The sequence below is a fragment of the Penicillium lagena genome (genome assembly GCF_028827675.1).
Source record: "Penicillium lagena strain IBT 129212 chromosome Unknown utg000002l_segment0_segment0, whole genome shotgun sequence".
Lineage (NCBI taxonomy): Eukaryota > Fungi > Ascomycota > Eurotiomycetes > Eurotiales > Aspergillaceae > Penicillium > Penicillium lagena.
In genome coordinates, this window is record NW_026623223.1 from 3,748,819 (window position 1) to 3,776,519 (window position 27,701).

Here is a 27,701-nt window from a genome sequence, read left to right on the forward strand (position 1 = left end):
ATTAGCTCTGCCTGCAAAGGCTAATAATGACAATGTTTCTGCACCTCAGAATTTGAAGGATTCATATAAATACTAGTCGGCTTGCTGCCTATTTTGGGAGTGCGGGCTTTTGGTAAAACGCTCATATCATGCAAATCTCTATAGTACTTTCTCCGCCATAACAGTGCCTTTCCTTAAAAGGGACTATACTCCAGTCTCGCCCAATTTCACAGAATAGGATCTAAAATATACCTCGCTGGCGCGTACAGATCATACTACAGAGACAAACAGTGTGCCGCAACAATTGAGGTCATTTAAAAGTCTGTAAATACATCGTTATGTAGTTGTACAACTGAAAGAACAAAGGACTATGAGCCCCAACCCCGCCCTCGCCGCGCTCCATCACTGGGAGCATTCCTCTCGGCGTCCATCATCCGATCGAAATCGGCCTGAGCCTGCTCCCGCTCACGCCTACGCTCGCTTTCATACCTATCGCCCTCTGATTCCGAGATCTGCTGCGAGCCGAGCCGCGATGACCCCTGCCGATACTGGGGGCCGGAGGCATTCTGTCGTCTGACCCGATCCCAGGCACTGCCACCTGCCGTGCCATCGGGATTGGTGCCTCGGTACTCTGGAGCCGTGGGGCTATTGTCGTCATCACCGAAGAAATCGTCACCCCCAGACCCGGACTCATTGCCAACGCCCTTTGTTGCTGTCGGGCTGCCGTACATCCGAGGCCGGCGGGAGGCGTCCGGACCAGAACGCGGCTGATCCGCAGAGCGGGAATGCTTGCTAAGCTCCGTAGCATTGTATGTCATGTCGTTCTCACTGGGGGAAGCATTATACGGCGATGAAGGCGAGTAAGAAGAGTTCAGCGAACCAGAAGAGTCATAGCTGTCTTGTTCGTTATCATGGCTTTCCGCATAGGCGCCAGCGGTATCTTCTGTAGACTGCCTTTCCCCTTTAAGCCGGCGTATCTTTTGCATTTGCATCTCATAGTTGCGCTTCCGCCTCTCGTCGGGCTTCTGTTGCGCCATGTCCTTCCTGAATTGCTCCAATCGGGGATCCCCAAGTATGTTCCGAATATAGTTGGACGTGCTGAACGTGGACGAGACGATAGCGCCAAGTGAGCCCCAAAACAGCAGCTTGAACCCCGCCCGAAACGCTTCCTGTCTGAAGCCTGTCCGGTCAGATGTGGCGAAATTCCGTAGCGTGGAGAGTAGGTTGGTGGGTGTCGGATCCGCGGGGAACATTGGCGACTTGCGCGCACTATTGTATAAATAGGCAGTGCCGGCAAACACAGATAGCGGTAGTCCGATTCGCCCGTGGTACAGTTCGCGCGTGCCGTGCTGGACAAATGCGTCCACCTCTTCCTGTGTTGCGTCCCGGCCACATAGTACGTATGTGTTTTGCACCCGTTCGGATATGCTAAGTATTGCCCGCCTATTCCAGTGCCCATGGCCAAAGAATCCAAAGTACAGTGTGAAATAGTCAGGCCGGGTCATGAGCTCCGGTTTGATCTTCAGCGGCCGGCCGAGCGCTCCGTATACGATGGTCGAAGATTCGTCCGAGGCATTGTTGTTGGAGAAGCCGCCCGCTTGCGGGGAGGCGTCGTCGAGAACCATGGGAGTTGGTTCCGGGAATCGTCGAGGGTGAGCAAGGCTGTCAAGCGAGGTGGACAGTGGAGAGAGAACGAGAGAGTGCGAGAGAGTGAGCTCGAGCTCGACATGACGTGGTGCTGACTCAGCATTTCTATAAAGCACTGATCCAGATGTTTACTTCGAGGGAGAAACTATGTTGCTAACTAATTAAATTCCTCATATAATGATAAATACTCCGGTTTTTACCACTTCTCAGCATACGGCCTGAGGTCCAACTCAAAAGCAAACGTCGTACGTGGCTGCGTATGCAGATGCCAATAGGAATCCGCAATCTAGAGGAACAATGAGCACATAATCCAATGGAAAAGAACCAATTGGGAGATCATACCGCATCAGGACTCAGCTTTCCATCCTCATGCGCAACCGTGTAGGCCTTGGTGCGGGGGATATCGATGACACCGTCGATGATCGCATGCGATACATGGATTCCCTGCGGGCCAAATTCGCGAGCAAGAGATTGGGCCAGAGCGCGCAAAGCAAACTTGGCGGACGCAAATGCAGCGAAATTGGCCGAGCCCCTGACGCTCGCTGTGGCGCCGGTGAAGATCAAGGTGGGCGGGTAGGGAGATGTGCCTTTAGCCTGGAGAAGGAGGGGCAAAGTGCGCTGGGCAAAAGCGAATGCGCCCTTTCTGTATAGTATTCGGTCAGTATATTCGGTCTAGTTTGGTAGCAAGCAGCGACAGGATGTGCCTGGGTGGATACATACGCCTGCGAGTCGAGCGCAGTCGAATACTCTTCCTCCGTCACCTCCAGGAACGGCTTTCGTACAAAAGTACCACTGGAATTAAACACCGCCGCAGCTAGTCCGGCACCGGGGAACTTCTCCGCGATCTGATCAAAGGCGGCCTTGACGCTGTTGCTGTCGGAAAGGTCGGTGCTGATACCCACGGCATGGCCGCCACTGGAGTTGATCTCCTTGACCACTGGTTCGTAGCTCGAGGGCGACCGAGCTAGAAGTACTACCGGATAGGCTTTGGCGAAAGTCCTAGCGACTGAAGCGCCCTGGTAGGATGTTAGAGACGGAATGTAACACAAGGAATGAACACGACTTACAGTGCCGGCGCCGACGCCGGCGATAACTGCGAGGGTCTTGGATGCCATGATTGAAAAGTAATGGTGAAAATGAGAGGGTGGGCTGTTGATTATAAAAGACAGATGAAGCTTGGTGATCAATAATCCTCGGCTTGGGTCCAAACGCCGAGCTTAGAAATGCAACAAGTCGATGATATCATCGGTGGGAGGGATGGTGAATGTTCAGCAGACTCGAAAGGAGGGGAAAATTCAGCAATGACTCTGAACGTCAAGCATTTTTGTCTTGAGCAAAGAGAAATATCCTATAGACCTAGAAAGAAAATTAAATCCCGGATGTCGTTGTATACAGTCGCTGCCTCAGGCCACCAGATAGATAAGATGCGCGATGCCGATTATTTTCTTCGCAGCGCAACGCCGTCATGGACCAGCCAGACCTCTTGCTGAGCGAGCTCTGCTCCATCTGGTAGGCTCTCTCACCATATCTTCTACCGCTATACCAACTAATGCCCTCAATAGCCACACCAATCCCCCAAAATATCGCTGTCCGCGCTGCGCAACCCGCACCTGTTCTCTACCCTGCACACGACGCCACAAGCTCTGGTCCCAATGCTCCGGAGTGCGTGATCCAGCCGCCTACCTCCGGCGCAACGAACTAGCCACAGAATCCGCCTTTGACCGCGACTTTAACTTCATCACGGGCATCGAACGCACGCTCGAGCGCGCCGGCCGAGAGACAGAGAACCGGGGCATTGAGCTTCCGCGGGGACACTCGGCGGACAAAGCGGAGACGGGTGAAGCTCCAGGAGCCGATTATGCAGCTCCGGGAGGAAAACGGAAACACCCTCATCAGGGTTTGGTCAAAGGCGAAGCTGGGTTCTTGCGTGGCGCGGAGGCTGGCGGCGTGAATGTCGTTCGGGCGCCGCGGGGGATGACGCGGAATAAGCAGAATGCATCACGATGGCATCCTAAGTGAGTTTCTAACCTTTTTCTTGGGTTATGGAATCCGTGCTGACGTTGATATGAAACAGACACAAGTGCCTAAATTGGTCCGTGGAGTGGATCACTGCAGCCGGAGAAAGGACCGTTCGGGCCTGTATCGAGACGTGCTCTATTGCTGAGGCATATGATCGTGTCTATCCAGCCCCAAAAGAAGAGAAAGCTCGCCCTGGACAGTTGAAGGAAGAGCATGATGTGAGCAACGAACCTGCTGTGAAGGAAGATGCGACAGCAACAGAAGCTGCTTCATCTGCACCAGCCGAATCTACAGAGACTCCAGTTTTACATCCTTCAAGCTCCGAGCCTGTTGATACTGGATCAACAGTAGAGAAGCAACCGGCAACCGATCCAAGTATTACGCCTCATCGCGGTCTCTATTTCTACCTTCATCGACCACGAACCATGACCAAGAAGCCCGTTCTAATTCCTTTGCCGCCATCCGCAAGTCTCACTACTGCGCTACGCGGACATACTGTTCTTGAATTCCCCACGATATACGCGCTTCCAGACTCTGCTGCAACATTGCTCGCAGAAAACCAGACATCGCCGTTTCTTTTGGAAGAAGAGTATCTGCGCACCATGGGACCTGAAGAGGCTGGAGGAGACCAACGACCGCAGGAAGTTTCTGAGGTGGACGACGGAACTACTGGAGATTTGAAGTCAGTCGATTTGCGAAACGTGGACGAGAACAAGGTGATGGAGGTACTCCAGCAGGATTTATTTGAACCGGTTCCAGAGGAGGCGGGGCCCTCATGACCACTGCTAGTCTGCTATGGATTCACCCTGTACAGTGACAATAATGATCATCAATAGAGTAAATGTCCCATGTGTACCGGATCTAGACTTCTCATTTCAGGCATCATTACAACACCAGGCATCAACCCAGGCCTCTATGGTAATGTCGAAACCAGAATGACAGCGATACCGCCGGATACGGGCTACTGCAGGTGAGGCGCCACCATTCCCACTGTTGGCACCAATCAGCAGCGGGTGGCGACCACCCTAACATAGCTGGAATCCAGTCAGGCGCTCCACTAGCGAGAGTCCGTGCAGTGTATGCGTCTCGTCATCAGGCGTAATTTATGCTCACCACCTCCTTTCCCCATGGCCAGGCCCTGAAGATGAGTCAAAAAAATACAGGAAAAAACACCGAGGAGGGCAAAATAAACAGGACGTGACTCTGATTTCAAATGGACATGAAATGCCCGTCAAAAGGGTGCAAAGTGAGTCAGAGGATGAGTGGTGTGGCACATCCGACCGCATGAAAGGGCCCGGAAGGGGGCCACAAAGGGCTGTAACCCGGGTCCGATGCCCTCCCCAACTGTCCTTGCCCGGGCATTACCTTCGTCTCTCTCGCTCGCTCGCTCTCTATCTATCGTCATTATCGCCATCACTCCAAGCATAACTCTTCTAGCCATGGACGACCTCACGGTATAGGTAGGCTTCGGAGAAGCGCGTTTCCGCCTTATCCCTTGAGTCCCGAATATGTCCACCATGACCTCCCTGGAACGGAGTCTCTCTCGATCCTCCCACAACTCTATGTCCAGTCCGCGGCTCTCTACTCCGCGCGAGGCGACACCGCCCGACCTCTCTCTCACCTTTCTCCATGATCGGATCAACCAGCTGGATTCGCGGGTCTTTGAAATACGAACTACCGTCCTGACTAAAGATGCTTATGCCGAGCGCCGCAACCGCGAAGACCATCATATACGCCAGGAGTTCAACAACCATTATGCTGTTTCTCAGCGCATTGATTTGAATGTTGTCGCTCTGCGTACAGATGTCGACCTCCTTAAAGCCGACGTCAAGACCGATTCGAACCAAATTAAAAGGGATGTCAACCATCTCAAAACGGATGTGAATCATTTGAAAACCGAGTCGAATCATATTAAAAGGGATGTCAATCATTTGAAGACTGAATCGAACCAAATTCAAAGCGATGTCAACTACTTGAAGACCGAGTCGAACCATATCAAAACAGATGTCAACCACCTTCAATCCGACGTTCAGCATCTCAAAACCTCCGTCTTTCAACTGGAGCGCAAAGTCGATCATCTTCAGACAGATATTGGCGAGATAAAGAACCGTTTGAGGTATGAGGGACGCAAGCACTGGAACTCCATTTCCAATACGGCTACCGCCAACATCGCAATAATCCCGTATATCAGCGAGGACGGTGTCGTAGAATGGCCCAATTGGTTTCCAAAGACTGTGTGGCGGTTCTGGCGGCTGAAGCAGCCAAGTCGAGGTAAGCAACAGGTCTCATGATATGTATACCCTTTCCAGGTCTAACCCAATATCAAAAGTTCATCGACTCGTTGAGCTCGCTGAGTTTTATCAACTGGGCGGTTATGAAGATTGGACACGAATACAGTCCCATCACATGATGTTCGATGTCGACAATGACAGCGATTCTAGTGATGGCGAGACTCGGCATAGTCTAACTCGCGAAGAAGCTGTCCGCCAATTCCCCGAAGCAGCTCTTCAGGCATTAGCCGCAAGACTGGGACTCGTTTATTCCAGTATTCGCAACGAGATGGGAGAGGGCCCAAATATGCGTATCCATCGTCCTTCCAAGCGTCAACAAGAGGAACTCTCTGCCACTGGCTCCAGGCGTCAAACCAAGCCGGGGAAGATGCCACGCGTCTCCCCACCGCGCCGTCAGGACATGGATCCCCATGACCCTCTATATCGATTAATAACTGAGGGGTTTCCGGAACAATCCTCAACAAAGTCGCCTGTGTCTGAGGGTGACGAGTTAGGGTGGGATGCCTTCCCAGATGTCTCTGAAAGCGCGAAGAGTAAGCTGCGCGCTCTGGACCCCCAAGATGTTCAATCATTGCTCCGTGCCCTGGAGAAGGGACGTCTCCAGCTCAAACCCAGTGGTTCTGAAGCCCACGGGTCTCCAACGAGTTCTAGGGCAAGCCTGAGCCATCACAGTGTGAAATCTGTCAAGTCCGCTCCGCAGGCACCCAAGGCATCCCAGGCGGCATCTTCCCACGGAGCCAGAGCAAGCCACCACGATGTCAAGTCCGTTCCGCAGGAATCCGCGGCGTCGCTCCCAGCAGTCCCGACGCCCGCAGTTCCGACTTCTTTTCACGATACCAACCCTTTCACCACCACCCCCCCTATCTACTACGCCCAAACTTCACATCATACTTCCTCCGACGCACTTTTCGCTGCGACCCCCAACATCCGCTCGGCAGCTTCTCCTCCTTCCGATAGTGCATCGACGCCTGAATCGGAAGAGGCCTAGAAGCAGCAATTTTTGTCATGACCTGCTTAGCGGTTCCTTGTTGATACCATGCATTGTCTCCAGCGCTTTGGCCTGGTATACCCATATACCGCATACTCGTACTATATAGCATTTTGCCGCGGAGTTTGCATTCTGGATGGATTATCAATTTTGCGTGTGATTGGTTCAATACCCCTGGTTCTGCGCATTGGATTGTCTTTAGCGTGTTTTCTTGCAGTCAATTTTATTGACTGATCGACGGCACAGATATGTCCCGTCGATTGTACCTCTGAACTTGTCCCTAGCCTAACGCATATGACTTGGATCGTGTCGAATCCGACGATTTGAAAGATCCCACGCCTCTAATATAGACTCAACCCATGCATCGTGATGCATCCATTGTCACTGATGACATCTACATAAATTGACCATGGAAACAACTTTTATTTACCCTGATTTTGTACATGGTAAACCCAACTAACAGTATAAATAGTCTTTTGCTCGTCACAATTACACCTTGATGAGACGAGAAAAAACCACAATGCATCCCCATCTTATAAACTTGGTCCTTAGCCATATGAATTGAATCTTGCTTCCAGAAGAACAGTTACTCAATCTTGTTTACCACGCGATAGTTACTTCGTGACCGACTCAGCCTCAGTCATGAGTCCTTTCGGCGACATGACCAACAAAGGAGGCGAAACCAGAAAAGAGATTCGTTTAGCAAAGAAGGGCAACATACATGATCTCCAGCAATATCGAGCTAAGCGTTTCTACAAGTATATTAGGGAACTCATTCCATTCCGAGCGATTGTCCAAGTAGAACAGAATTTGCGAAAATGGGTTCAAAAAGAGATACACTTGACCCAAAAAAACAAAGGTCAATCCAGCGACGATCAGATATTACAGAAACAGCTTTCTGAAATAAACGAGCAGTATTGGCTCAATGAGCGGGAATGGTGGAAATGGCGGGATTCATTCACTGAGGGACCTCTCACAAGAGGCTTCGATCTGTGGCGTTCACACCAAAGGTGGTACCTACATCGCAGTCTTATTGAGGATTGTGTCCTGAGGGGAGGCTGTTATAGACGCGACTGTAAGTGCTGTTATAATCGAATGCCTAGCCCAACACGCAAGCTAGGAGTCGGCCACTGCACTGTTGAATGTGGATGTTGCCATAAAGCTCGGGGAGGTGAGCTCTCCAAAGAAAGGGAAACAGATAATGGAGAAGATCTTCCCATTGGATGGCAACACAAAAAGGGTTATGCAACTCGAACGAGTTTCTATATGGGGGCTACTTGATGGTAATAAAGAAAGCCCCTTTGATCTGATAGATGAGCCACCGATCTATGAAAAGAGTCAGTTGAAGAGCAGAAAATCGGACTGATCAAGAGGACTTAATTATGTTGAGTCCACGGATACCAAGGGGATTTGGGCAAAGATGCAAGCTCGTTATTTGTTAGGTAGATGAAAAACTCATTGCTCTGATTATAACTACACTTCTCTCAATTCTAGTGATATCTCTTCTCTTTAGAATCTTCGGGATTTAGGGAGGTTTAAAGAAAAGCGGATGATGGAATCGAGAAAGAAAAGAAGAGAAAGAGAGAGAGAGGAGGAGGAGGAGGGAAAGGGGATGTGTCTGTGTGAGTGTGTCACGCCTGCCAGACTGAACCGCACGACCGTCCTTCCTCGGGACTTGTTGAGTCTTCTTCTCCGATGCTGACATCCCCAATGGCGTTTAGTATTCTTTTGTCCATCCTCGCAGTGGCTGTTGCTGCAGTTGCTCCTATGCCGGACACTCATGTCCGTCCTGTCCTGTCGGCACCGGTCAACAAAGACGCCAGGCAATGCGATTGCTTCGTAGTCTCCGGTCCTAACCCAGGATACTTCCAGCACTACAAGCTGTGGGACTTCCGCGCCGTTCCCTTAAGCAAGTTTGCCAACTCAACATCGTCCATCTGGCCGGGTGAGGACGAGTACGACGAAGATGACTCGAGCTGGGACTCGGACTGGGACTGGGATGACTGGGTGGATTACGATGATGACTCGGAGGTCAATATCACAAGCAGTATAGGCGAAGGAGAGAGTCCCGAGCCTGACTCCTGGCTGTTTTTCGAAACACCCTTTGAAAAGGACTGGGGCAGCCAGGTATGGGAGCGCCATCGCACGAAGGAATCTCCGGTGTCTATGGTCAACAGCAAGCGGAACGTCTTCTTCACCAAGGATCACGAACGAGGGAACAACTTGACCTATCTGGTCCTGCGCACCACCCGCCACACGAACTATACATCGACCGCCGAGATCGAGACCCGTATCAGCAATATCTACCACGCCTCCATCCGCGTGCGTCTGCGGCTCCTGCCCGCCAGCATGACTATACCGCAACCTGTTCAACCCAAGGACTGGCCGCCGCTAGACCCGCGGCAGCATGCCATCCCGATCTTGAACAACAAATCAACTTCCGTACAAGATGACAGGCCAGCCCCTGGGGCATGTGTCGGCATCTTCACCTACCATGACCTGAGCACTGAATCAGACATCGAAATCCTAACCAAAGACACATCATATCGCGTCCACTATGCCAACCAGCCAGACTACGATCCAGTTGCCGACATCATGATCCCCGGCGCAAGCTCAGAAGTTGATCTGCCCTTCGCCTGGACGTCATGGTCAACACACCGGTTGGACTGGCTTCCGTCTATCTCCCGGTGGTACGTGGACAATCGGCTCCAAGATGCCAAATCGTACCGCGTGCCCAACCTGCAGAGCATGGTGGTGATAAACCTGTGGAGTGACGGCGGTGTCTGGACGGGAGACATGAGGCTCGGAGACAGTATTTACGTGGGCATTGAATGGATCGAGCTGGCCTACAACACGTCCTCGGATCATAACAAGGGAATGGACGTTCCTGTCTCGCAGCGTCATGGCGGTCATCAGCCCTTCCCACCTGCAAATCCGTCGAATCGAACTGGTAATGGACACCCGACGAACTCGCCGCATTCGCCAAACGAGCTGGATGGCATGTCCAAGAAGAAGAAGAAACACCGCAAGTGCAAGAAAGGGAGGAAGGGCCGGAAGTGTCGAGGCAAGCACCGCAAGGACCATGATGATGATGACCACGGCGGAGGGGACCCGCAACCTGATTCGTGCCGTAGACCGTGCGCCGTTGATAGTTTTCCGGGATGATTGATGGGGCTGGCGCTTGTAACTATCATTCTCCATCTTTACACTTCGAAAGAGACGCACACCCTGTATGTTTAGGGCTATTGGGCCGTGAAGTAGAATCTTATCTTAAGAATCAATTCGTCTAACAACGGGATTGACCTCGCTGAAGGGAACAGTATTGTGTATCTCATTATGCAGAATGTCATAGTGGATCAAGCACGAAGGAAATCAGAAAGAATCAACTTCTCTTTTTCTCTGGATAACGACGCAAGTGGGGGTATCAACTGAATTCATTCAAAACATCAAGAAATCCACAGAACCAAGACCGTATTTGCCGCGCCTTCCGCTTTCTATGCTGACTATGCCCTTGTGCGCCGGAACAGAATGTATCAGATGGAAAGAAAGTAAAAAAAAGAAAAGAAACAAGAACACCTCAGACACAATATGCAAGGTGGTTGGAGAGAGGGGGTGGTGTATGTCGGGGGGAGTTGGATCGAGAATATTCGAGGATGGAGCGTAATGATGGAAAGGAGGTGATCATGCGGCCGACTATATCAGCCTCAAAGAAGTGCAATGCCCGTCTCCTCCACCGGATCAAACTCATCCCGCAGTCCTCCGTTGATGAGCTCGGCCACAATCTTCTTGCGGAGCATGTTGATGTCGGCCGCACCAAACGCGCGGGGGTCGATACCGATGGCGATTGCCTTTGCATTCGAGAGGAGGAATGCGCCGCAGTCACTCCCGTTGTCCTGCGACGAAGATCTCGATGGGAGTAAAGTCCATTCTTCCTCGTCGAACCGGGCCCCCAGCTCGCCGCGCAGCCACTCCTTGATGACTTTGAACTGGGCCGCGCCGCGAGCACCCAATGAGTCGAAATATTCGACTGTGCGTTCTCCCGGTCGAACGACCAGCAAGGTCCAATGGCTTGATTGATGGACAGGAACAAAGACCGTATCCACCTCTAAGAGCCTTTCGCCGCCAATCTTGGCGCGATTGGCCCATCGCCGGACACCTTGATATCCCTTATCCCGAAGACTAGAGTAGAAGAACGAGTTAAAGGCATGGTAGCGAGGTTGATCTTGACGGCCGGTGTGGCCTGTCGAGCCGCGAAGATAATCGATAATCAAGGCGATGTAGGCGTTAATGATCTCGTCGTTCAGCCACTCAAGGGGCGTAACGCACGTTGCGATATCTCTGCGGGAGATTGGATCCCCCGACAGCGACATTGCAACCCTGTGGTTGTTCGGCTTTTTCATCTCTTGCGACACGCGATTTAGCCACTCCCATGAGAGTGGGCGCACTGCAAGCCCTTTCGGGATGACTCTTGTGGGGGAGGCGCAGATCGCGCTCCTGGGCTTTTCTTTCCTTCTCCAGCCTTTGCCATTGTGATGTGAAGACAGATTCAATCCGACCAGATGGAATTGGTTTCCGTTCAGGGTAGAAAAGGTGCACAGCAGAAACTGGTCGCCCGAAAGGTAGCCTCTCATACGCCATCGACTGCTGACTCCACGGATCATCCACAGGAATTTCATCTTCCAGGACTAAATGAGGTGGTGTGACTGGATGCACGCGTCTTCGTGTGGGCGTAGGAGTGAGGTGTGTTGGTCTGCGCGGATGCAGATGTCGTCCGAGTTCCGTTGGGAGCTCAGGAGTTGTGAACACTTCGGGAAGTGCAGATTCGAGTTCTCCCATATGAACACCATCCTCCTGGTCAATTATACCAGGAGCTGCATTATGGCGATCGCTGGGTGCGAGGGTGGGCGACGAGGGAGGTGATTCTGGGAATGCGCCCGGTATTGGTGGTGTGCGGTGGTCATCTGAAACTGACAAAGTCCGTCAGACTGCGCTGGTGATATCTCCAGTGAAACAAATGGTGGCTCTTACCATCGAAGTACTGGGTAGCTGCGGGGGATTGAGCAGCTTGCCAACTTGCAAATGCGCCAAATGGCGACTGCGGCTGAGGTGGGAGCTCGGGTTCCTGTTTCGGAGGAGCCTGCGACTTTCGTCGCCAGAAGAACCCCCCCCATATTGATATTTATGCGGGGGGTATCGGCGGCGTGGGTGAAAAAAGCAAAGAGGCGCGAGCTCAAGGGTGTGTCGCGATGGAAGCGGAAGGAGAGGTATGGGACAAGGAAAGTAAGGTGAGAGGGGAGGTGTGGAGCAGAGGAAAAGAGGAAGCTTTCATGTCCATCATTGAAGGACTGACAAGAAAGGAGCCAGGACAAGAGCCGCAACGGAGGCTCTCAACCTGGAGATTGGATTTAATGCGAGGCTGCGATGCAAGAGAGACGCGGTCAGCCATTCCATCATGCAGCTGACTCAGCATGGCACGTGCTTTAAGTTAGGGCTTCCGATCTATGCAGGGACACAGGGAGGTAGAATAACAGGTTCGGTAGTGATAATAACATGGATACAGGGTTCAATGTTTATGTACAGGCACAGTCGAAGAGTAATATGTCCCTGGAAGCGGCCACCACCCCAGCCCAGCCTGCTGAACTGGAATCAGGCCACGAAGTGACGATAGGCTCGGGGTTTCCCCAGTACCTACCCATGCGTATCGTCCATCTAGTAAGTGCCGAGTCCTACTCGCTCAAATATGAAGGGAACCACATCGACCACCACGTAGGCAATCCCTGCAAGAAAGACAGACAGTGAGTGGCTGCGGTGGACCAAATTAGGGGGGGGTGGGATTGGTTGCTTACCGGTGTATACGATCAATTTAGTCACCACCTCAACATCGTACCGCACCCGTGGCTTTTTGATCTGCGAGAACACCTCCTTTTCGTCGGACTTTTCGTCATATTGCGGGGATAGCAATGGCGACACCCGGAGGTGGGTGTCCACGTCGACAGCTGAAGTGTGCGGGCTGCCAGTACCCATCATATGCTCGTACTCGTCTAGTTTGGATTGCTTCGACGACGCGACGGCTACTCCGTTGGGTTTACGGTCGCTGTCTGCTGCTGGGGAGGGACGGCGGTCGCTCGATGCGCTCTCGCGTCGGCGTTTCTGGCGGTATGCCAAGGTTTCATAGGCATCGGCTTCAGACTGCGGGCCGACTGAGATGGCTCGACGGCGAGGGTGACGCATGGTGGTGAGCATGGATGGTATGTCAGAGAAATTAGGGAGCACGTCATGATCTTTCAAATGTGAAGGGATGGTCGTGTATTTCCTAAAAGAAAATCAGCAATAGCTTCGGGTGAGAGAGACGAGACAAAACATACGAGGCAGTGGTGAAGAATCGACGGGGCAGAAGAAGTCCGAGTTTCTCCAAGCTGCGGAAGAGAGGAGGCAGCATACGCAACAGAGAAGGCTTCATAGTCTCTCGCCAAGCAAAAACACACAGCACGCCCAAGACGAGACGGGCAGCAGTCTTGATCAACCCCAATTCATCGAACCGATACGGGATCGAGCCGTCCGCCCAGGCGATGCTGGATTTGGCGAACCTCCAGGAAGCCACAGTGACGCCAAGTTCCACGCCTGCGAAAGCGACACTATCATCAAAGCATGGACAGTCATCCGCTGGTTCCGGGTGAATGCGCACCATCGTGAGGACCACAATAGTGATGAATAGTATCTGTGTCCACGACGCGGACAGAATATACTGGTCGTACTCGAACCCATAATAAAATTGTGCGAGACCGATGACCGTACCCATGATGCAACCGATAATCACATCAAAGAACCCATGCATTCCGCAGTATAATCGACCCAAGACAATGGACCCGACGTAGAGATAGGTGATCACTTGAAGAAGCAGAGAGGTTTGCGTGCTAAGGGTCGAGTCCGGCGAATGAAGTAAAGATAAAGCGTATACGGCGACGGAGACGGCGTTTGTCGAATGGGTGGAGGGAAACCCGTATTCCAGCGCTGCGGAACCGGACATGGTAATACGCTGCAGCGGCGGAGACAGAGGCCGAGGAAGACAGAGCAAGTCTTTGACAAACCCGCTGAAATAGACGCCTGCGGCCAGGATGCGCACTAGTCTGTATGTGTTCCCAGCTGTCAGCCACAACAAATTCGTATGGAGCGTGTTGCACCCCCATTTTTGAGACGAAGACAAGTGACATACCCGCGACCCAAGTCGTTCGATCCGCACCAGAAGAGGAAGGGCAGGAAAACCATGAAAAAAGTGTGGGTGCCCAAATTGGCCGTAAAGGCAAAGTAGGAGTCGAGCGCAGGCGTGCGGACTTTTTCCTGCAGCCAGGCGAGATACGGGGTCTCATATCGGATCAGAGGCAGCAGTTTTTGTCGGGGCCAGTAGCGCCAGAGAGGTAAACGGATAGAATCTGAGAGAAGATGATTAGCGACGCGCCGATAGACAGTATATGCGACTCGAGTGGCGGGCATTGTCGCATACAGTGGTTGAGGCTCTTCAACCCGGCGTCGGGCTGGTCCTTCGCGGCCTCTCCCATCGTGCAGGGGGTTATCGAGGTCGGTGTTGGGAGGAATCCATAGAGGGACAGGCTTCGGGCCTGCCTATAGGAACGTCGGACGAGGATCAATGAGGAAAAGATATAAGGAATGAACGACAGTTGGCTTGAGGAGACGAGAAGACCAGCACACGATAAGGACCAGCCGCGGCCCCTGATGCAGTGTGTGCTTAGTCAGGGTGGGCCACGGAGAGAGTTCGATGGTGGTGGTGTATACTTTACCATAATAAACAGTAGTGGTCTCAACGGTGAGGTCTCAATTGGAATCTATTGCTCTTGACCTGATCTACTTTGAGACTTTGGTTTGAATTGTGGTTCGTGATCGCCATCGGGTCCACCATGAGTATGGAAGGCAGAACTAGTGTAGCGGGGCGGGATCGCGTATAGCGACGTGAGATGAGATCTATTAGAAGTGACGCTTGTAGGGATCATGAAGAGGAAGAAGAGGAAGAAGAGGAAGAAGGAGAAGAAGAAGGAGAAGATGAGCCTGGTTTGTAGTTCTATTGAGTAACTACTCGCTAGCACGCCTTACACTAGGTCACATCATAGCAGGGGGTGTTTGCCAGGCACAGGTATTACCACCACCAATGACCTCCTAAAAATGATTCGTCGTGTCCGAATTACGTCAATAGTAATATAAAAATAGGATAGATCCGCCAGCTGAACGGTGGAGAAGAGTGACATCCCCCCGTCGTGGCATCATCGGGCGCGTTGCCATGGCAGCCGCGTAAACACGGGGTCTCGCCTCAACCAAGATCGGGCTATCGGATCTATCGCAATCAAGATCCTGGCGATCCTCTTTCCTCTTCACACTTCTCACCTCTCCTGACCAGTACCAGCCAAAAAGGACGACACAAACTCACTACGTCCGCACACGCGCGTGTTCTCTCTCCTCCTCTCCATTCCTCGTCACCATGAGCCATATGTACGACGATCAGTACTATGAACCCTCACATCGCCGCTCTGTTGCGACTCCGTCCCCTTCGTCCATGCACCCCCGCTACCACAACCAAAGCAACACCGTGCGAGTAAGCAACGGCACTGCCAGCACCAACACCAGCTTTTCCAGCGGCCACATGTCCGAGGCTACCAACATCACACAGCCGCCCGCTTTCTCGAAAAAGTTCGTCGTGGTGGGCGATGGCGGATGCGGCAAGACCTGCCTGTTGATTAGCTACTCGCAGGGGTACTTTCCAGAGGTAGGAACCCGACGTCGACCACCACGGAAGACCAGTGCTGACGGCATTTACAGAAATATGTCCCCACCGTATTTGAGAACTACATCACCCAAACCATTCACCGCGCAACGGGCAAGGCAGTAGAGTTGGCCCTCTGGGATACCGCCGGCCAGGAGGAATATGACCGTCTGCGCCCGCTATCCTATCCCGAGACTGATCTTCTGTTTGTCTGCTTTGCCATTGACTGTCCTGCGTCATTGGAGAATGTGGTGGACAAGGTAAGCTCCTTTCTTTTCGATGTTTCCTTGATAATCTAACAAGTTGAATAGTGGTATCCCGAGGTCCTTCATTTCTGCCCAACCACCCCGATCATCCTGGTGGGCTTGAAGTCTGACCTCCGCTCCAAGCGAACATGCATTGAACTCCTCAAGACACAAGGGCTCACGCCCATAACCCCAGAGCAAGGCCAAGGGGTGGCCCATCGAATGGGCGCAAGCTACATCGAGTGCAGCAGCAAAGAAATGCGTGGTGTTGACGAGGTATTCCAGAAAGCGGTCGACACAGTCGTGGCCATTGAAGAGCAAGGCTGGACCACCCAGCAGTCACATCAGCGCAGCAGCACCAAACCCGGTGGCGGGGGCGGCGGAGTCCAAGGCAAGAAGGTCAAGAAGCGGACCTGCAAGATCCTGTAGACCTGCTTGTCGTTCGATACCTCTTTTCTCCTGACCCTTTTATTATTCTTCTTCTTCTTCCCATTGGCTGGCCTACAAGCCTGGTTGCTTTGTCGGCTTGCTTGCGTGCGCCATGATTGTATGTGAACATGTCGCCGCAAGCTGGACAAAGCTAGATATGACTCTTGCAAAATTCTTCTGTTCACCCTCGATGATTGATGTGGCCCTTTTTCTGTCTCCTTCGAAGTTCTGATGTTTTTTTTCTCTTGGGATTGTTTTGGCCCTTTTACTTTTTTGGTTTCTTCTCTTCACGACCCTCGTCCTTTTCTCCTGTCTGACGTCTCTCATGACTTGGGTCCCGGCCAACTCTCCGCATGCATGGGACAGGTGTTCTCGTTCTTGTCTGATTCTACTCTTTTGTTGGCGAATGCGCCCTCTTATGTGCTACTGAATCAATACATTTCAACTTTGGCCTTCTGCGAGTATTCACGAATATCTGCTCAAATCGCCAAGTAGAATGAATGTGGTATCTCTCTAGAATGAAAATAAAAGGCAATCCTAACGCCAGGCCCATCCGTAATAATCAGTTATTGCTCCTCTCCTTCATGTGTACCACCAGACTCTCCCTGCCCTCCCTGCTCCTCGCTGACTTTCTGCCTTCCGGCCGCGTCTTCGCCTTCTCCTTCGGGCCGGCCCATGAAGTTCTCGAATTGTGACCACAGCGCTTCCACCGAACCAAACTCATTGCCCACCTGCGTCGATGCTGTTAGTACGGATTTGGATATATCTAGCCCGAGATCAGGGCATTGCACGTACTGCGATGACGCTTTCCAGATTCCGATTCAGGCGATTGATGTTCTGTAGGACTTCTTCCATGCCCTTTAATGCACATGATATTAACATTAGCACTGGCATGTAGCCAGAGTGAGATCTTTCGCAGACGCAGGGAAGCCTTACCATGGAAATTTCGCGGGCGAGCTCTTTGCGCTGCTGCTCAAAGACAGTGGGGGATGCGGTGCGTCCGCCGGATCCAGGAGTCGACTCCATCCAGGCGATTTGTGTTTTAATTGACACGAGGGAGGGAAAGTTGGAAACGCGCGACAAAAGATGATGTTCAGTAGTGGGGGCAGCGGCGATAAGACAACACTGGTCAGGTGACCGCGTGTCAACACCGCGTCTGATTGGAGAGTTGACAAGTATGGAAAAGAGTCCTCTTATGAGATCATGTTTACCGGGCCGGAATAATGAGTAGGATTGTTGAAATTCGGATTGTGGATGGCTTTATGTCAGTATTATCGATCGCAGAACCCGTCACCAGTATATAGCAAATGTTCTATAAAGGTGCAACGTTGTTTCTCTGAGCACAAGGGCCCCTCCCTAGTCCCTATGTAACAGAAATCCGTGTTTCTGAGTCTTTTCTATAACCAGTTACTATTCTTCTTCTCAATTTCTCGAAGTATCCGAGCCTAAATAGTCTGCGGGGAATACACACCAAGGCGGTCAGTACTCGCTGGCAGTATCCTCACCGCCGTATAGCGGCTAGCCACAAAGATGAACGATTGATAACGCAGAGATGCACACCTCCCACTCATCCGCTTTCTCTCCATTCATCACCACCACCTCCCTCTCGATCCATATTGATGAATGAATTTTCGTGATCACCACTGCCTAGACTGCCTTGTTCTGCTACACAGCGCAGCGGGGTTATCGGCACCCCGGGGTTGACCCCACTCAGTCTCAGCAGCTGTGACCCGAACCCACCATCCCACCACAGAAAACAGCCCGAGCCGGCCCAGCAACGTCTGGTGTTAACAATATGGAGGACTTTAACAGTGAGACAGATAGTGACTACACGAGCTACTGGCGGGACTGGGTAAGTGCATTGCTTTTCTTTTCTTGTTTGCTGCGGCTGGTGCAGAGGTGTGCCATGCGGGGACCAAGGCCTCAACATCGCGGCTGGTATTGCGGCTGCGCGCGCCCAATTCGGTCGTTGCCACGACGGCAACCTTGATAAGAGAGGAAACAACTCGAGCTCTTCTTGCATCCTGCCCCTTCTCCTCCTCTTCCTCTCGCTCTCCCACCATTTTTCCAACTCGATCCAGCCAACCTCATCTTGCAAAATTGCCAATTACCTTCACCATCATGCCTTCCCTTCTTGATCTTTTTGATCCAGGCGTGAGTTTGGCCGCGTTCGCTGCTTCCCTTTTCATGAGCGCAGCCTACTACGCCTGGTGCCACTTCTCGGAGCATTTCAATGACCCCCTGATTCCTTATGGTCACCTCCTGATGGATTTCCTCGTATTCATCTTTTGCTTTCGTTTGTCGCTCCTCTTCGTTCTCGCCTGGTCTGAGGGAGTCCTCCGCCGTTTTCACCACCGTCGTGGCGACGATGATGACGACCATGGATCTCCGTCTGGCACGGGCGCCGGCACTGGCTCCGGCTCCAGCTCTGGAGCTCATCCTGGCTTCGCTTCTCAGCGATCTAACGATCAGAAGCGAGCCCCTGGTGACAGAGCTCGCACTCGGTCCAACCAACATGGCGCACCTCATCATCGTGTTTCTCTTGCTATCTTTGTTGCTCTCTCTGTTGTTCTGATGAGACTGCTAATCAAAACGCTTATCTTCCTCCAGTTTGTGTCTTCTCGTGGCAATGAGTACTTCTGCGAGATCGACGAGGATTATCTGACCGACCGTTTCAACCTGACGGGCCTTAACGCCGAGGTCCCTTACTATCAGTACGCACTCGACCTCGTTACCGATGTCTTTGATCTCGATGCAGACGATGATCTGCGCGAGCAAATTGAAAAGTCTGCGCGTCATCTCTACGGCCTGGTTCATGCCCGCTACATCGTCACTACCCGTGGTCTTGCAAAGATGGTACAACTCCCGCGTCCTGCTGATAACGATGCCTTTTGATATATTGTGCTAATAACGCGTTCTGGCTGCAGCTCGAGAAGTACAAGAAGGGTGATTTCGGCAAATGCCCACGCGTTATGTGCGATGGACATCCGCTTCTTCCCGTCGGCCAGTCTGATCTTCCAAACATGAGCACTGTCAAGCTTTATTGCGCCAAGTGTGAAGACACGTACAACCCCAAGTCCTCGCGCCACGCGTCTATCGACGGAGCCTATTTCGGTACCTCGTTTCACTCCATTCTCTTCCAGGTCTACCCCGCTCTCATCCCCGAGAAGAGCATCCGTCGCTACGAGCCTCGCATCTACGGCTTCCGCGTGCACGCCGCTGCTGCTCTCGCCCGTTGGCAGGATGTCGAACGCGACCAGATGCGCCAGCGCCTGGCCGACTTTGACATCGAAGCCAAGTTCATCGAGGACTCCGAGAGTGACGACGAGGCTTTTGACTACGAGGAGGTTTCCCCCTCGGGCGCCAAGAACGAGAAGGTTCTCGGAGACACTGCCTCCGGCCGTATGGACCTCGGTAACTAGCTGAGCGACAAGCACACACTTCGGCGTACGGGTGTTTCGATGGACGGTGATTTCTGCTTGCGATGATTACGAATGATGGTTCTTCTTCCCGCCACATGGATGGCCTTGATCTTTTCTTCTTGATTGTATCTACATTACCTTCATGTCTACTCCCCACTGGTTACCTGAGGGTTTGAGCGATGACAGAATGAAGAAATAATTTCCAAAAGAGTCTAAAACGGAATTTCTTCCAGATAAATAGTATGCTATGCACTCCATGGTGGACCATTCTATATGCAACAAAAATAGGATCATCCAACCATCTCTGCCAGCAGGCATGGTCGTCCATCCCACTACGAATCAGACTTGTTCTTAGTATACCCGCTTTCCCAGAATCCCGGCCACTCACTCGGCAGCGCTTCTAGTATGAATCTAAACAAGGCAGCATTTACTTCCCGCGGCTTCTCAAACTGCACAAAATGCGCCGCCTCAATCGTAACCTCTGTCAAGTTCGAACAAATGTCTCTCATGGGCTCGATGAGTCGCGACGTCTTGGTATCACACAGCAAATCCCATAAGGCATGGATAAACAGCACCGGCTGCTTCAACCTTCTCTCCCGATTTCCATTATATTCCGCATTTCGTTTATGGTGCAAGTAGTAGGCAGAACCCGTCCAAAGCCCCGTTCGCTGCATATCCTTGCTGAACGAGTCGAAAACATCGGCTGGAAGCATCGGAGGCCCTGTCATGTCTTCACTCGGTGGCTTCGGAAGGCCGCCCATCCATCCATTCTTGCGCACCGTGGACATCATTACGGGGGCAGCACGGTTTGGCACCGAGGTTGGCCTTTGCATGACGGCTTTGCAGAATCCAGCAACGTCACTGTCAAACCATTCGATGGTCTTTTCAAAATCCTCCTCGTACAGCTTCATATAATCCCACTGACCAACCTCATATTCATCCGCCGGGTAAATGTCACGGTTCACCAACGGAAGCAAACCGTCCCAGCCAAGCTCGACGGTCGAGTATGGCACACACATAGATACAAGGGCTTTGACCGCTTCGGGGTGTTGAATCGCGACCGAGGAAGTCACCCCAGAGCCCCAGTCATGGCCGGCCCAGATCGCTGCCTTGCGGCCCGTGTCCGCCAGCAAGGCCATCATGCCCTCCACAATCGCTTCCTGGCAGTAGTCGTCCACAACGCGACGAGCGGTCGACTGACCATAGCCAGGCATATCAGGGGCAATGGCTCTGAAGCCCACGGCGGCAAAGGCATCAAGCTGGGCTTTCCAGGTGATGGCCGTGGCTGGCCATCCGTGAATAAAGAGGATCAGAGGGCCATTGACGGGGCCAGCCGCCAGGTAGTGGATTTTCTTGTCGCCAGCGTAGACGACTTCGTGATCTGTGATGGTAGCCATGATGATCGTCGCAATCCGAATTGTTCGATGAAACCACCTGGAAGTATTGATCGGGTGCTACTTTTTTATTTTGCGAGTGAGGGAGGGGTAGTGAAGTCAGACGAGGCTCGCTAGACCGACAGCCTTAGAAGGGGCCAAATGATGCGATAAAGTACGCCAAGGGTTATATCTAGTCTGCTGTGTTGTCCTCTAAAGAAGAATACCGAGCCAACTACTACGCCACAACGCTAGGTGACGGTAAATCAGGCGCTAAAAATGATACAGCACGAGGCCTAGCTTCAACATGGTTCATTTATGTCCTCAATTCCACATCTGAATTTATAGAACCCCTTCCTCTAGAAACGAAAACTCGTGTGTAGTGCTATCCAGTCTAGCGAGTGCCCCGAAAGGTATGGTCAACATAGGACTAGTGTGACCAATATCCACCCCAAACAGCACCGGCCATTTGTACCCTCCATTCGGTCCACCATCAACTAGCTCTTCGATCATGCGTTCTAGTTCTTTGTTCATCTCCTCGTCATATAAGGAAGTCCGCCCCACCACAAGTCCCGCAATGTCATCCCATAAGCCAGTATTGATAAGATCTACGAGGTCGGAACGAATCCTCTTCAGGGGCATGGCGGTAAAGTTCTCTCCTTGAGACACTTCGAAGAAGAAGATCGCCCCCTTGTGTAATGAAGACGGCAAGAACGGCGACCCACAGAGAGAGACGAGTTTGCGTAAACAGCCTCCCAGAAGAGGCCCGGTGGCAGTTCCAGGACGCAAGAAGCGAGCTTGTCGTGTGGGAATCGTTTCGCGAATGTCCTGGCTATCGTCTTTCCCAGGTTCGAGCAAAAACGGCAGTGTAAGATGGGTAAAGGAAGTCGACATCGGGATCTGCTTTCCTGCGATTCCTTCAGTTCCAGAGGGTCCTTTACCCAGGAGAACCTGGAAAAAGTGGTTCGTTGTAAATACATCCGGCTCTGGAAACTCCGCAAATTCGGTAAAAACACATGGCCCATAAAAGCCTCGCAAGCCTGCCTTGACAAAGAAGGCATATAACAAATGAGTGATGTCCGAGTACCCAACGAAGATCTTGGGATTGTTGCGGATGATCTCGTAATCGATGTGCCGCAAGACCTCGTTAGCTTCTGTTCCCCCTATTGTAGTGATAATACAAGTTACTTGAGGGTCAAGGAAAGCTTCATGGATTTCATTTGCGACATGCTGAGCCCTTTGGAGGAATATCGAAGTAGAATTTGAGGTCGGGATTGGTGAGTATATCGTTTTGACTGGATATCCTCTACCCTCAAAGAGCTTCATACTCCGTGACACTGGAGTTGGCAGCGATTCATTTAGCCGTGATGAAGGGGAAACAAATGCTATTGTGTCACCCGATTTGAGGGCTTTAGGGATAATTGTAGTCGTCATTGGACTCGTGCTGAGAGAGTTGTTTCTGTATTGTGGTGTTGGCCTATAAACGTTGGTGACCGATAGGAATTAGCACCATATATATAGCTCGCTTTGTGTTTGCAATAGTTTGTAAAATCCAATGTTTGTCTTGTTTGGCAAGTTGGCAAAACCAACAAATTCCTGTTCTTGATTGGCCAATTTGGGTTTTTAGTCGTTGAGCAAGACCGGGATGACTTTGTTTAGCCATCTGACAAACGGATAACTAAATTCTGGCCGTTCCATGGGTGGTTTCGATGTAGTATAAACCGCCGTCCAGCCGAGGGGCCACCAAGGGAGTGGCCTATTGAGAAGCCAACCCCATATCCTGCAATTCCCGAAAAGCGAATATAATGGCGCGAGCCAGCTCCTCGCCATTACCCCAAATCTCATCGTGAGCGCCACGGAGAGGAAGACTACAGACACGTCTGCGTTGAAACGCTCGTCCCTCCACAGACACCTGTGCATCAGCCTCTTCCCATCCTCGAAGCGCCGCCCGCATCGAATCCATTTGAGCCTCATCCACCAGCTCGTCATCCCTCGAATGCGCCAGGACAGCCAGTGTCCCCAGCTTCCATCCACCCTCTACACCATGCGAACCGACCATCTGCGCCGGCGAAACCGCATCCCAGAGCTTCTCGTCCTTCCCAAATGCACCCTCAATGAACTCACGATACGCAGAGATCTCCCGATGCGTATCACGCAGCTTACGCAGGTCGTAGATCCCCGCCACGCCGACGATGGCCGTTGGATGCGCCGTCAGTCGCGGGGGTAGCGAGCCCAGAGACGAGAAGACCGTCTCGGCGCCTGTGCTGGGATCGTATGCGCCCGCGGTAAACGACTGTTCGCGGTGTCCCGCGACAGCACCCATGACGGTTTGGAAGGCTAGTGTGGCGCCGCAGCTGTGTCCGACGAGGATGTACCGAGACCCAAAGCCGTATGTAGTCTGGAGAAATGTGAGCGCGGCTTCCACGTCGCTTATGTGATCTGGGTGCTTCGCATCACGGAACTCGGCTGATGGAGTGCTTTGCGGATCTTGTGGGTGGTTCGGGTGTGCGCTTAATCGGTAGGAAATGGAGGCGTAGCCTGCGATTGGGAGGTCGGGGGTCTTGCGCAGGAGAGACTCGGTGGCATCAAACGCTCCAGAAGTTACGAGTGGATCACGCCATGCGCCGCCGTGGATGTAGCTGTGTTCAATTACCGGGTCAGCTTGCTTGTTTACTCTTATCGGGAATGAATGGTGGGGGTGGAGGGGCAACGTACATCACCCAGTAGCCGTCCTGGCGGGCCATTGGAGTGACTGAGATGGTTTGCAGCACATTATGCCGGCCGTATGTCACGGTCCGGGGCTGTTGTACGGACATAGCAGATGGTCGCGATGCGATGAGCGGTGGTGGTGGTGGGGGAGAATGGCATCGCCGAAAAGTGGGCTGCCCGCAACACAGCAATGACTAAGTAGAAAAATCACCAGTCGAGGAAAGCGGCGCAGCAAGTGTGATAGCTTCTGGTGGATGTGCTGGTCCTTGAATTTCTGTGTTTGAAGTCAAGGGAAGAGATGGCCTCGAATGTGGTATCTGTACTGTATGGAGAAGGCCTGTCCGGCGGTACCTGGCGTATGGTATTTCCAGCGTCCGACACTAAACCCAATCAGGCACCGCTCTGGGCTTTCACACAAACCGTTCATCCGCCTGGACAATCACTACTGTCACTCTCCATCCACCCCCACCAGCACTGTCGCTATGGCCGAGTATGTGAAATCTGCCCTGGGGTCTTGGAGTGCTATGCTAATATCTTTCCCAGAACCGAAGCTTCCCTCGCGCTCACGGCCGTCAAGGTCGAGGCCTTGGTATGGACCAACCCCCCCGGAAGAAAATCTTCCCTCCCCTCTCCGGCCAACGATACTGATTGTCCGACGCACTAGGTGGTGTTGAAAATCATCAAGCACTGCTCCCAGACCTTCCCGACCACAGCGACCGGCTCGATCGTCGGTATGGACGTCGACAGCACCCTGGAAATCACCAACTCGTTCCCTTTCCCGGTCGTCGAGTTGCCCGCCGAATCGCACTTTGACAACGCCGCCCCGAATCCAGCGGCCGCCGCTCCCCGCGCCAAGGGGAACACCGCGTACCAGACGGAGATGATCCGCATGCTGCGGGAGGTTAACGTCGATGCGAACAATGTCGGATGGTACACCAGCGCCAACATGGGCAACTTTGTCAATATGAACGTGATCGAGAACCAGTTCTTCTACCAGAAGGAGATGAACGAGCGGACAGTAGCGCTAGTGCACGACGTCAGCCGCAGCTCGCAGGGCAGTTTGAGTCTGCGGGCTTTCCGGCTCTCGGAAAAGTTCATGGCCGCATTCCGGGAGAACAAGTTCAATGCTGAGGAGTATGTGTTACAACGCCACGAAAAGAACAGACAAGGACTGGTATGCTGACCCATTGTACAGGTTGCAAAAGTCCAACCTTCGCCACCAGGATATCTTCGATGAGCTGCCCGTGGAGATCCACAACTCGCACCTGATCACTTCCTTCCTCCACCAGCTGCAGGGCCCCATCACATCGGGTCCGACGGACCTACCGCCCTCGCTGAGCGCACTCGAGTCCAGCCCGTTCGCCAAATCCTCCATCCTCACCCCCAACTTTGAGAACCTGTCCCTCAGCATCGACCCGTTCCTCGAGAAGAACTGCGACCTCCTGCTGGACAGCATCGAGGCGCACAACACCGAGACCAACAACTTCCAGTACTACCAGCGCGTGCTGGGACGGGAGCAGCAGAAGATCAACAACTGGAAGCAGAAGCGCAGCCAGGAGAACGCCACCCGCGCCGCGCTCAAGCAGCCGCTTCTGCCCGAGGACGAGTGGCAGCGTTTGTTCAAGCTCCCCACGGAGCCCAGCCGGCTGGAGAGCATGCTCAACACCCGGCAGGTGGAGCAGTACGCGCGCCAGGTCGACAGCTTTGTCTCATCGACCACGGGCAAGATGTTTGCTGTCAAGGGCAACCTGCTGCCCGGCGAGACGGCCAAATAAGTTTGTTGTTTAGATTTTGGATTGCATGACCTTATACCGGCGTAGGGAGGGAAAATGTTCTCTATGTGGGATGTTGATACGACTTCCTGTTTTCTTATATCCATACCGAGTCTTTCCCCAGCTCATAAAGGATACTATGTCTATGTTTCACTCTTTATTTTCCGTCTCTTGTACATGTAGTCTATCGATCTCTTCTAGTAATCTCCATTGACAACCCTAATCGGGATAGGGCAGTCGATATCATGTGACCAGACATGACTTCATCGTTCATCATCCTGATAGCGATAAGCAAGTATAGATCTCGCCGATGCCCGCGCCTGGCGGTGCTTCCCTCCACGGTGGCTCTAGCTTTTCTCTATGTATAACAGCCACTCCGACATCTGGATCGTGGGTTGCCATCTCCCAGTCATCCCAAATTCCTTCATCTATAGATCAACAGAAGTATATAACTGACGAACGCTACAGGCCGGCGCCTTTGCCGCAGTAGTCGTCGACTTCATCGTCTATCCCTTCGACACGCTCAAAACTCGGATCCAGTCGCTGGACTATGAAAAGGTGTTCAAAGATCCGCGCACCGGCGCCGTGAGACGAAATGTCCTCTTCCGCGGTCTCTACCAGGGAGTTTGGAGCGTTGTCTTCTCAACAATACCGTCATGTTCGTCCCCCCTGCTTTTTACTTTATGCAGTCGATTGATTTCTAACTACTCAACTGTCCTTGACAGCCGGTGCCTTCTTTACCACATACGAGGCCATGAAATCCGCGCTCCACAATTCCAGTACTAATAACAACAATGCCGACGGTATATATGCCAGCCCCGGCTCGCCAAATAGAATTCAACTCCCCTTCACACATTCTCTCCCCAGCCCGATAATCCACGGCATCGCCTCCTCATCTGCCGAAATGGTTGCGTGTCTGGTGCTTACACCCGCCGAGGTGCTGAAGCAGAATGCGCAGATGGTCGATGGCCATAAACGCAGCGGCACAGGCAACAAAACCGCCATGCGCCAGGTTCTCGTCCGATTCCGTCGTCATCCCTGGCGCCTGTGGAGCGGATATACAGCTCTCGTGGGAAGAAACCTCCCATTCACGGGTCTTCAGTTCCCGATCTTTGAGTATGTGCGCTCGCATATGATTGACTGGCGGAGGCGGCGGAAAGCGAATCAGGCTGCTGTTGCTTCTGGAAGTGGAAGGAGTAGTAACGGCACAGATCCCTCAGAGCAGAGAGAGCGGCTGATCGAGCGGGCCGGGTTAACGGGCCTCTCAGCCTCGGTATCTGGCACGATAGCATCGATCATAACGACGCCAGTTGATGTGATAAAGACGCGCGTAATGCTCTCAGCAAGCAATAATCAAGCTCCCTCCTCGGAAAAAGAAGCGAAATCGGAGTCTCTAAAGGGAAAGGGTGCTGCTTCATCTGAGAAAACAGCCACGAAACAGCCGAAAATCCGCACTCTGGCTGTTGGCCGTGAGATCTATCAGAATGAAGGTATTCGGGGCTTGTTCAGGGGTGGCGCACTTCGTGCCGGATGGACGGCTGTCGCGTTGAGTATGTATCTGAGTCTTTATGAAGGTGGTCGGTTTTATCTGGAGAATCGGAGGAGGGAGCGTGAAGGATTGCGAGATGGGCAGCGGGTTGCGAACGAGGAGGGGGAGACTGTTATGTAGAGATACAGATAGAGAGAAAGATCTCGGGAGAGAGTAGTGGCCTCATGCTTATAGATGAATATAAACTATGTTGAAATAAGAGGAGACAAGATATAATTCAGAACTCGCATGGGACGGTATATAGCATCGTGTGGTATAAAGACAATCTCAACTGAAAAAACAAACTAAAAAGAAACAACAAACCGCAGTGTCATAGAATCATCTCTGTCGTCAAGGGTTGGCTGGCCATCTGGCCATGTGTAGAAAGGTCGATCAAAAGCAAATAATAAAAAACAAAAAGACTTCAAAGAAACCGCTTCCAAACAAAACGGACGAAAATCAAACGACCACCAAACTAAAAACCGGTAAACCTCTGGAACCAGCTTGATCTCTTTGCATTAGAGCTCGG

The 27,701-nt window shown here is 52.3% G+C and overlaps 16 protein-coding genes across 16 annotated transcripts; 8 read left to right on the plus strand and 8 right to left on the minus strand.

Annotated features, from left to right (window-relative positions):
- Positions 1 to 347: 347 nt before the first annotated feature.
- On the minus strand, positions 348 to 1,604 carry N7510_004320 (putative endo-1,3(4)-beta-glucanase; the record flags this gene model as incomplete). The annotated part of the gene is made up of 1 exon (XM_056976246.1): positions 348 to 1,604. The coding sequence occupies one exon, from the start codon at positions 1,602 to 1,604 to the stop codon at positions 348 to 350; it is 1,257 nt and encodes a 418-aa protein (XP_056836202.1).
- Positions 1,605 to 1,962: 358 nt separating this feature from the next.
- N7510_004321 (oxidoreductase, short chain dehydrogenase/reductase family) lies at positions 1,963 to 2,741 on the minus strand (the record flags this gene model as incomplete). The annotated part of the gene is made up of 2 exons (XM_056976247.1): positions 1,963 to 2,265; positions 2,343 to 2,741. The coding sequence occupies 2 exons, from the start codon at positions 2,739 to 2,741 to the stop codon at positions 1,963 to 1,965; spliced, it is 702 nt and encodes a 233-aa protein (XP_056836203.1).
- Positions 2,742 to 3,091: 350 nt separating this feature from the next.
- On the plus strand, positions 3,092 to 4,424 carry N7510_004322 (zinc finger HIT domain-containing protein; the record flags this gene model as incomplete). Its single annotated transcript, XM_056976248.1, has 3 exons — positions 3,092 to 3,135; positions 3,189 to 3,641; positions 3,701 to 4,424. The coding sequence occupies 3 exons, from the start codon at positions 3,092 to 3,094 to the stop codon at positions 4,422 to 4,424; spliced, it is 1,221 nt and encodes a 406-aa protein (XP_056836204.1).
- Positions 4,425 to 5,153: 729 nt separating this feature from the next.
- Positions 5,154 to 6,924, plus strand: N7510_004323 (uncharacterized protein; the record flags this gene model as incomplete). Its single annotated transcript, XM_056976249.1, has 2 exons — positions 5,154 to 5,916; positions 5,975 to 6,924. The coding sequence occupies 2 exons, from the start codon at positions 5,154 to 5,156 to the stop codon at positions 6,922 to 6,924; spliced, it is 1,713 nt and encodes a 570-aa protein (XP_056836205.1).
- A 642-nt stretch (positions 6,925 to 7,566) lies between these two features.
- Positions 7,567 to 8,290, plus strand: N7510_004324 (uncharacterized protein; the record flags this gene model as incomplete). Its single annotated transcript, XM_056976250.1, has 2 exons — positions 7,567 to 7,968; positions 8,048 to 8,290. 2 exons carry the CDS (start codon positions 7,567 to 7,569, stop codon positions 8,288 to 8,290), a joined length of 645 nt encoding a protein of 214 aa, XP_056836206.1.
- Positions 8,291 to 8,634: 344 nt separating this feature from the next.
- Positions 8,635 to 10,089, plus strand: N7510_004325 (glycoside hydrolase family 16 protein; the record flags this gene model as incomplete). The annotated part of the gene is made up of 1 exon (XM_056976251.1): positions 8,635 to 10,089. One exon carries the CDS (start codon positions 8,635 to 8,637, stop codon positions 10,087 to 10,089), a length of 1,455 nt encoding a protein of 484 aa, XP_056836207.1.
- A 539-nt stretch (positions 10,090 to 10,628) lies between these two features.
- Positions 10,629 to 11,294, minus strand: N7510_004326 (SUMO protease ULP1; the record flags this gene model as incomplete). The annotated part of the gene is made up of 1 exon (XM_056976252.1): positions 10,629 to 11,294. The coding sequence occupies one exon, from the start codon at positions 11,292 to 11,294 to the stop codon at positions 10,629 to 10,631; it is 666 nt and encodes a 221-aa protein (XP_056836208.1).
- Positions 11,295 to 12,633: 1,339 nt separating this feature from the next.
- N7510_004327 (phosphatase PAP2 family protein) lies at positions 12,634 to 14,480 on the minus strand (the record flags this gene model as incomplete). The annotated part of the gene is made up of 4 exons (XM_056976253.1): positions 12,634 to 13,237; positions 13,290 to 14,051; positions 14,138 to 14,354; positions 14,426 to 14,480. The coding sequence occupies 4 exons, from the start codon at positions 14,478 to 14,480 to the stop codon at positions 12,634 to 12,636; spliced, it is 1,638 nt and encodes a 545-aa protein (XP_056836209.1).
- A 932-nt stretch (positions 14,481 to 15,412) lies between these two features.
- Positions 15,413 to 16,368, plus strand: N7510_004328 (Rho4-like protein; the record flags this gene model as incomplete). The annotated part of the gene is made up of 3 exons (XM_056976254.1): positions 15,413 to 15,697; positions 15,751 to 15,954; positions 16,006 to 16,368. 3 exons carry the CDS (start codon positions 15,413 to 15,415, stop codon positions 16,366 to 16,368), a joined length of 852 nt encoding a protein of 283 aa, XP_056836210.1.
- A 566-nt stretch (positions 16,369 to 16,934) lies between these two features.
- On the minus strand, positions 16,935 to 17,394 carry N7510_004329 (DASH complex subunit DAD1; the record flags this gene model as incomplete). The annotated part of the gene is made up of 3 exons (XM_056976255.1): positions 16,935 to 17,099; positions 17,164 to 17,226; positions 17,305 to 17,394. The coding sequence occupies 3 exons, from the start codon at positions 17,392 to 17,394 to the stop codon at positions 16,935 to 16,937; spliced, it is 318 nt and encodes a 105-aa protein (XP_056836211.1).
- Positions 17,395 to 18,489: 1,095 nt separating this feature from the next.
- N7510_004330 (casein kinase II subunit beta) lies at positions 18,490 to 19,790 on the plus strand (the record flags this gene model as incomplete). The annotated part of the gene is made up of 2 exons (XM_056976256.1): positions 18,490 to 19,224; positions 19,296 to 19,790. The coding sequence occupies 2 exons, from the start codon at positions 18,490 to 18,492 to the stop codon at positions 19,788 to 19,790; spliced, it is 1,230 nt and encodes a 409-aa protein (XP_056836212.1).
- Positions 19,791 to 20,122: 332 nt separating this feature from the next.
- Positions 20,123 to 21,187, minus strand: N7510_004331 (alpha/beta hydrolase; the record flags this gene model as incomplete). The annotated part of the gene is made up of 1 exon (XM_056976257.1): positions 20,123 to 21,187. The coding sequence occupies one exon, from the start codon at positions 21,185 to 21,187 to the stop codon at positions 20,123 to 20,125; it is 1,065 nt and encodes a 354-aa protein (XP_056836213.1).
- A 318-nt stretch (positions 21,188 to 21,505) lies between these two features.
- N7510_004332 (S66 peptidase family protein) lies at positions 21,506 to 22,597 on the minus strand (the record flags this gene model as incomplete). Its single annotated transcript, XM_056976258.1, has 1 exon — positions 21,506 to 22,597. The coding sequence occupies one exon, from the start codon at positions 22,595 to 22,597 to the stop codon at positions 21,506 to 21,508; it is 1,092 nt and encodes a 363-aa protein (XP_056836214.1).
- A 322-nt stretch (positions 22,598 to 22,919) lies between these two features.
- N7510_004333 (arylformamidase) lies at positions 22,920 to 23,979 on the minus strand (the record flags this gene model as incomplete). The annotated part of the gene is made up of 2 exons (XM_056976259.1): positions 22,920 to 23,802; positions 23,879 to 23,979. 2 exons carry the CDS (start codon positions 23,977 to 23,979, stop codon positions 22,920 to 22,922), a joined length of 984 nt encoding a protein of 327 aa, XP_056836215.1.
- Positions 23,980 to 24,354: 375 nt separating this feature from the next.
- N7510_004334 (putative eukaryotic translation initiation factor 3 subunit EifCh) lies at positions 24,355 to 25,647 on the plus strand (the record flags this gene model as incomplete). The annotated part of the gene is made up of 4 exons (XM_056976260.1): positions 24,355 to 24,362; positions 24,416 to 24,461; positions 24,537 to 25,006; positions 25,068 to 25,647. The coding sequence occupies 4 exons, from the start codon at positions 24,355 to 24,357 to the stop codon at positions 25,645 to 25,647; spliced, it is 1,104 nt and encodes a 367-aa protein (XP_056836216.1).
- A 357-nt stretch (positions 25,648 to 26,004) lies between these two features.
- Positions 26,005 to 27,313, plus strand: N7510_004335 (putative mitochondrial carrier protein; the record flags this gene model as incomplete). Its single annotated transcript, XM_056976261.1, has 3 exons — positions 26,005 to 26,034; positions 26,113 to 26,302; positions 26,370 to 27,313. The coding sequence occupies 3 exons, from the start codon at positions 26,005 to 26,007 to the stop codon at positions 27,311 to 27,313; spliced, it is 1,164 nt and encodes a 387-aa protein (XP_056836217.1).
- Positions 27,314 to 27,701: the final 388 nt, after the last annotated feature.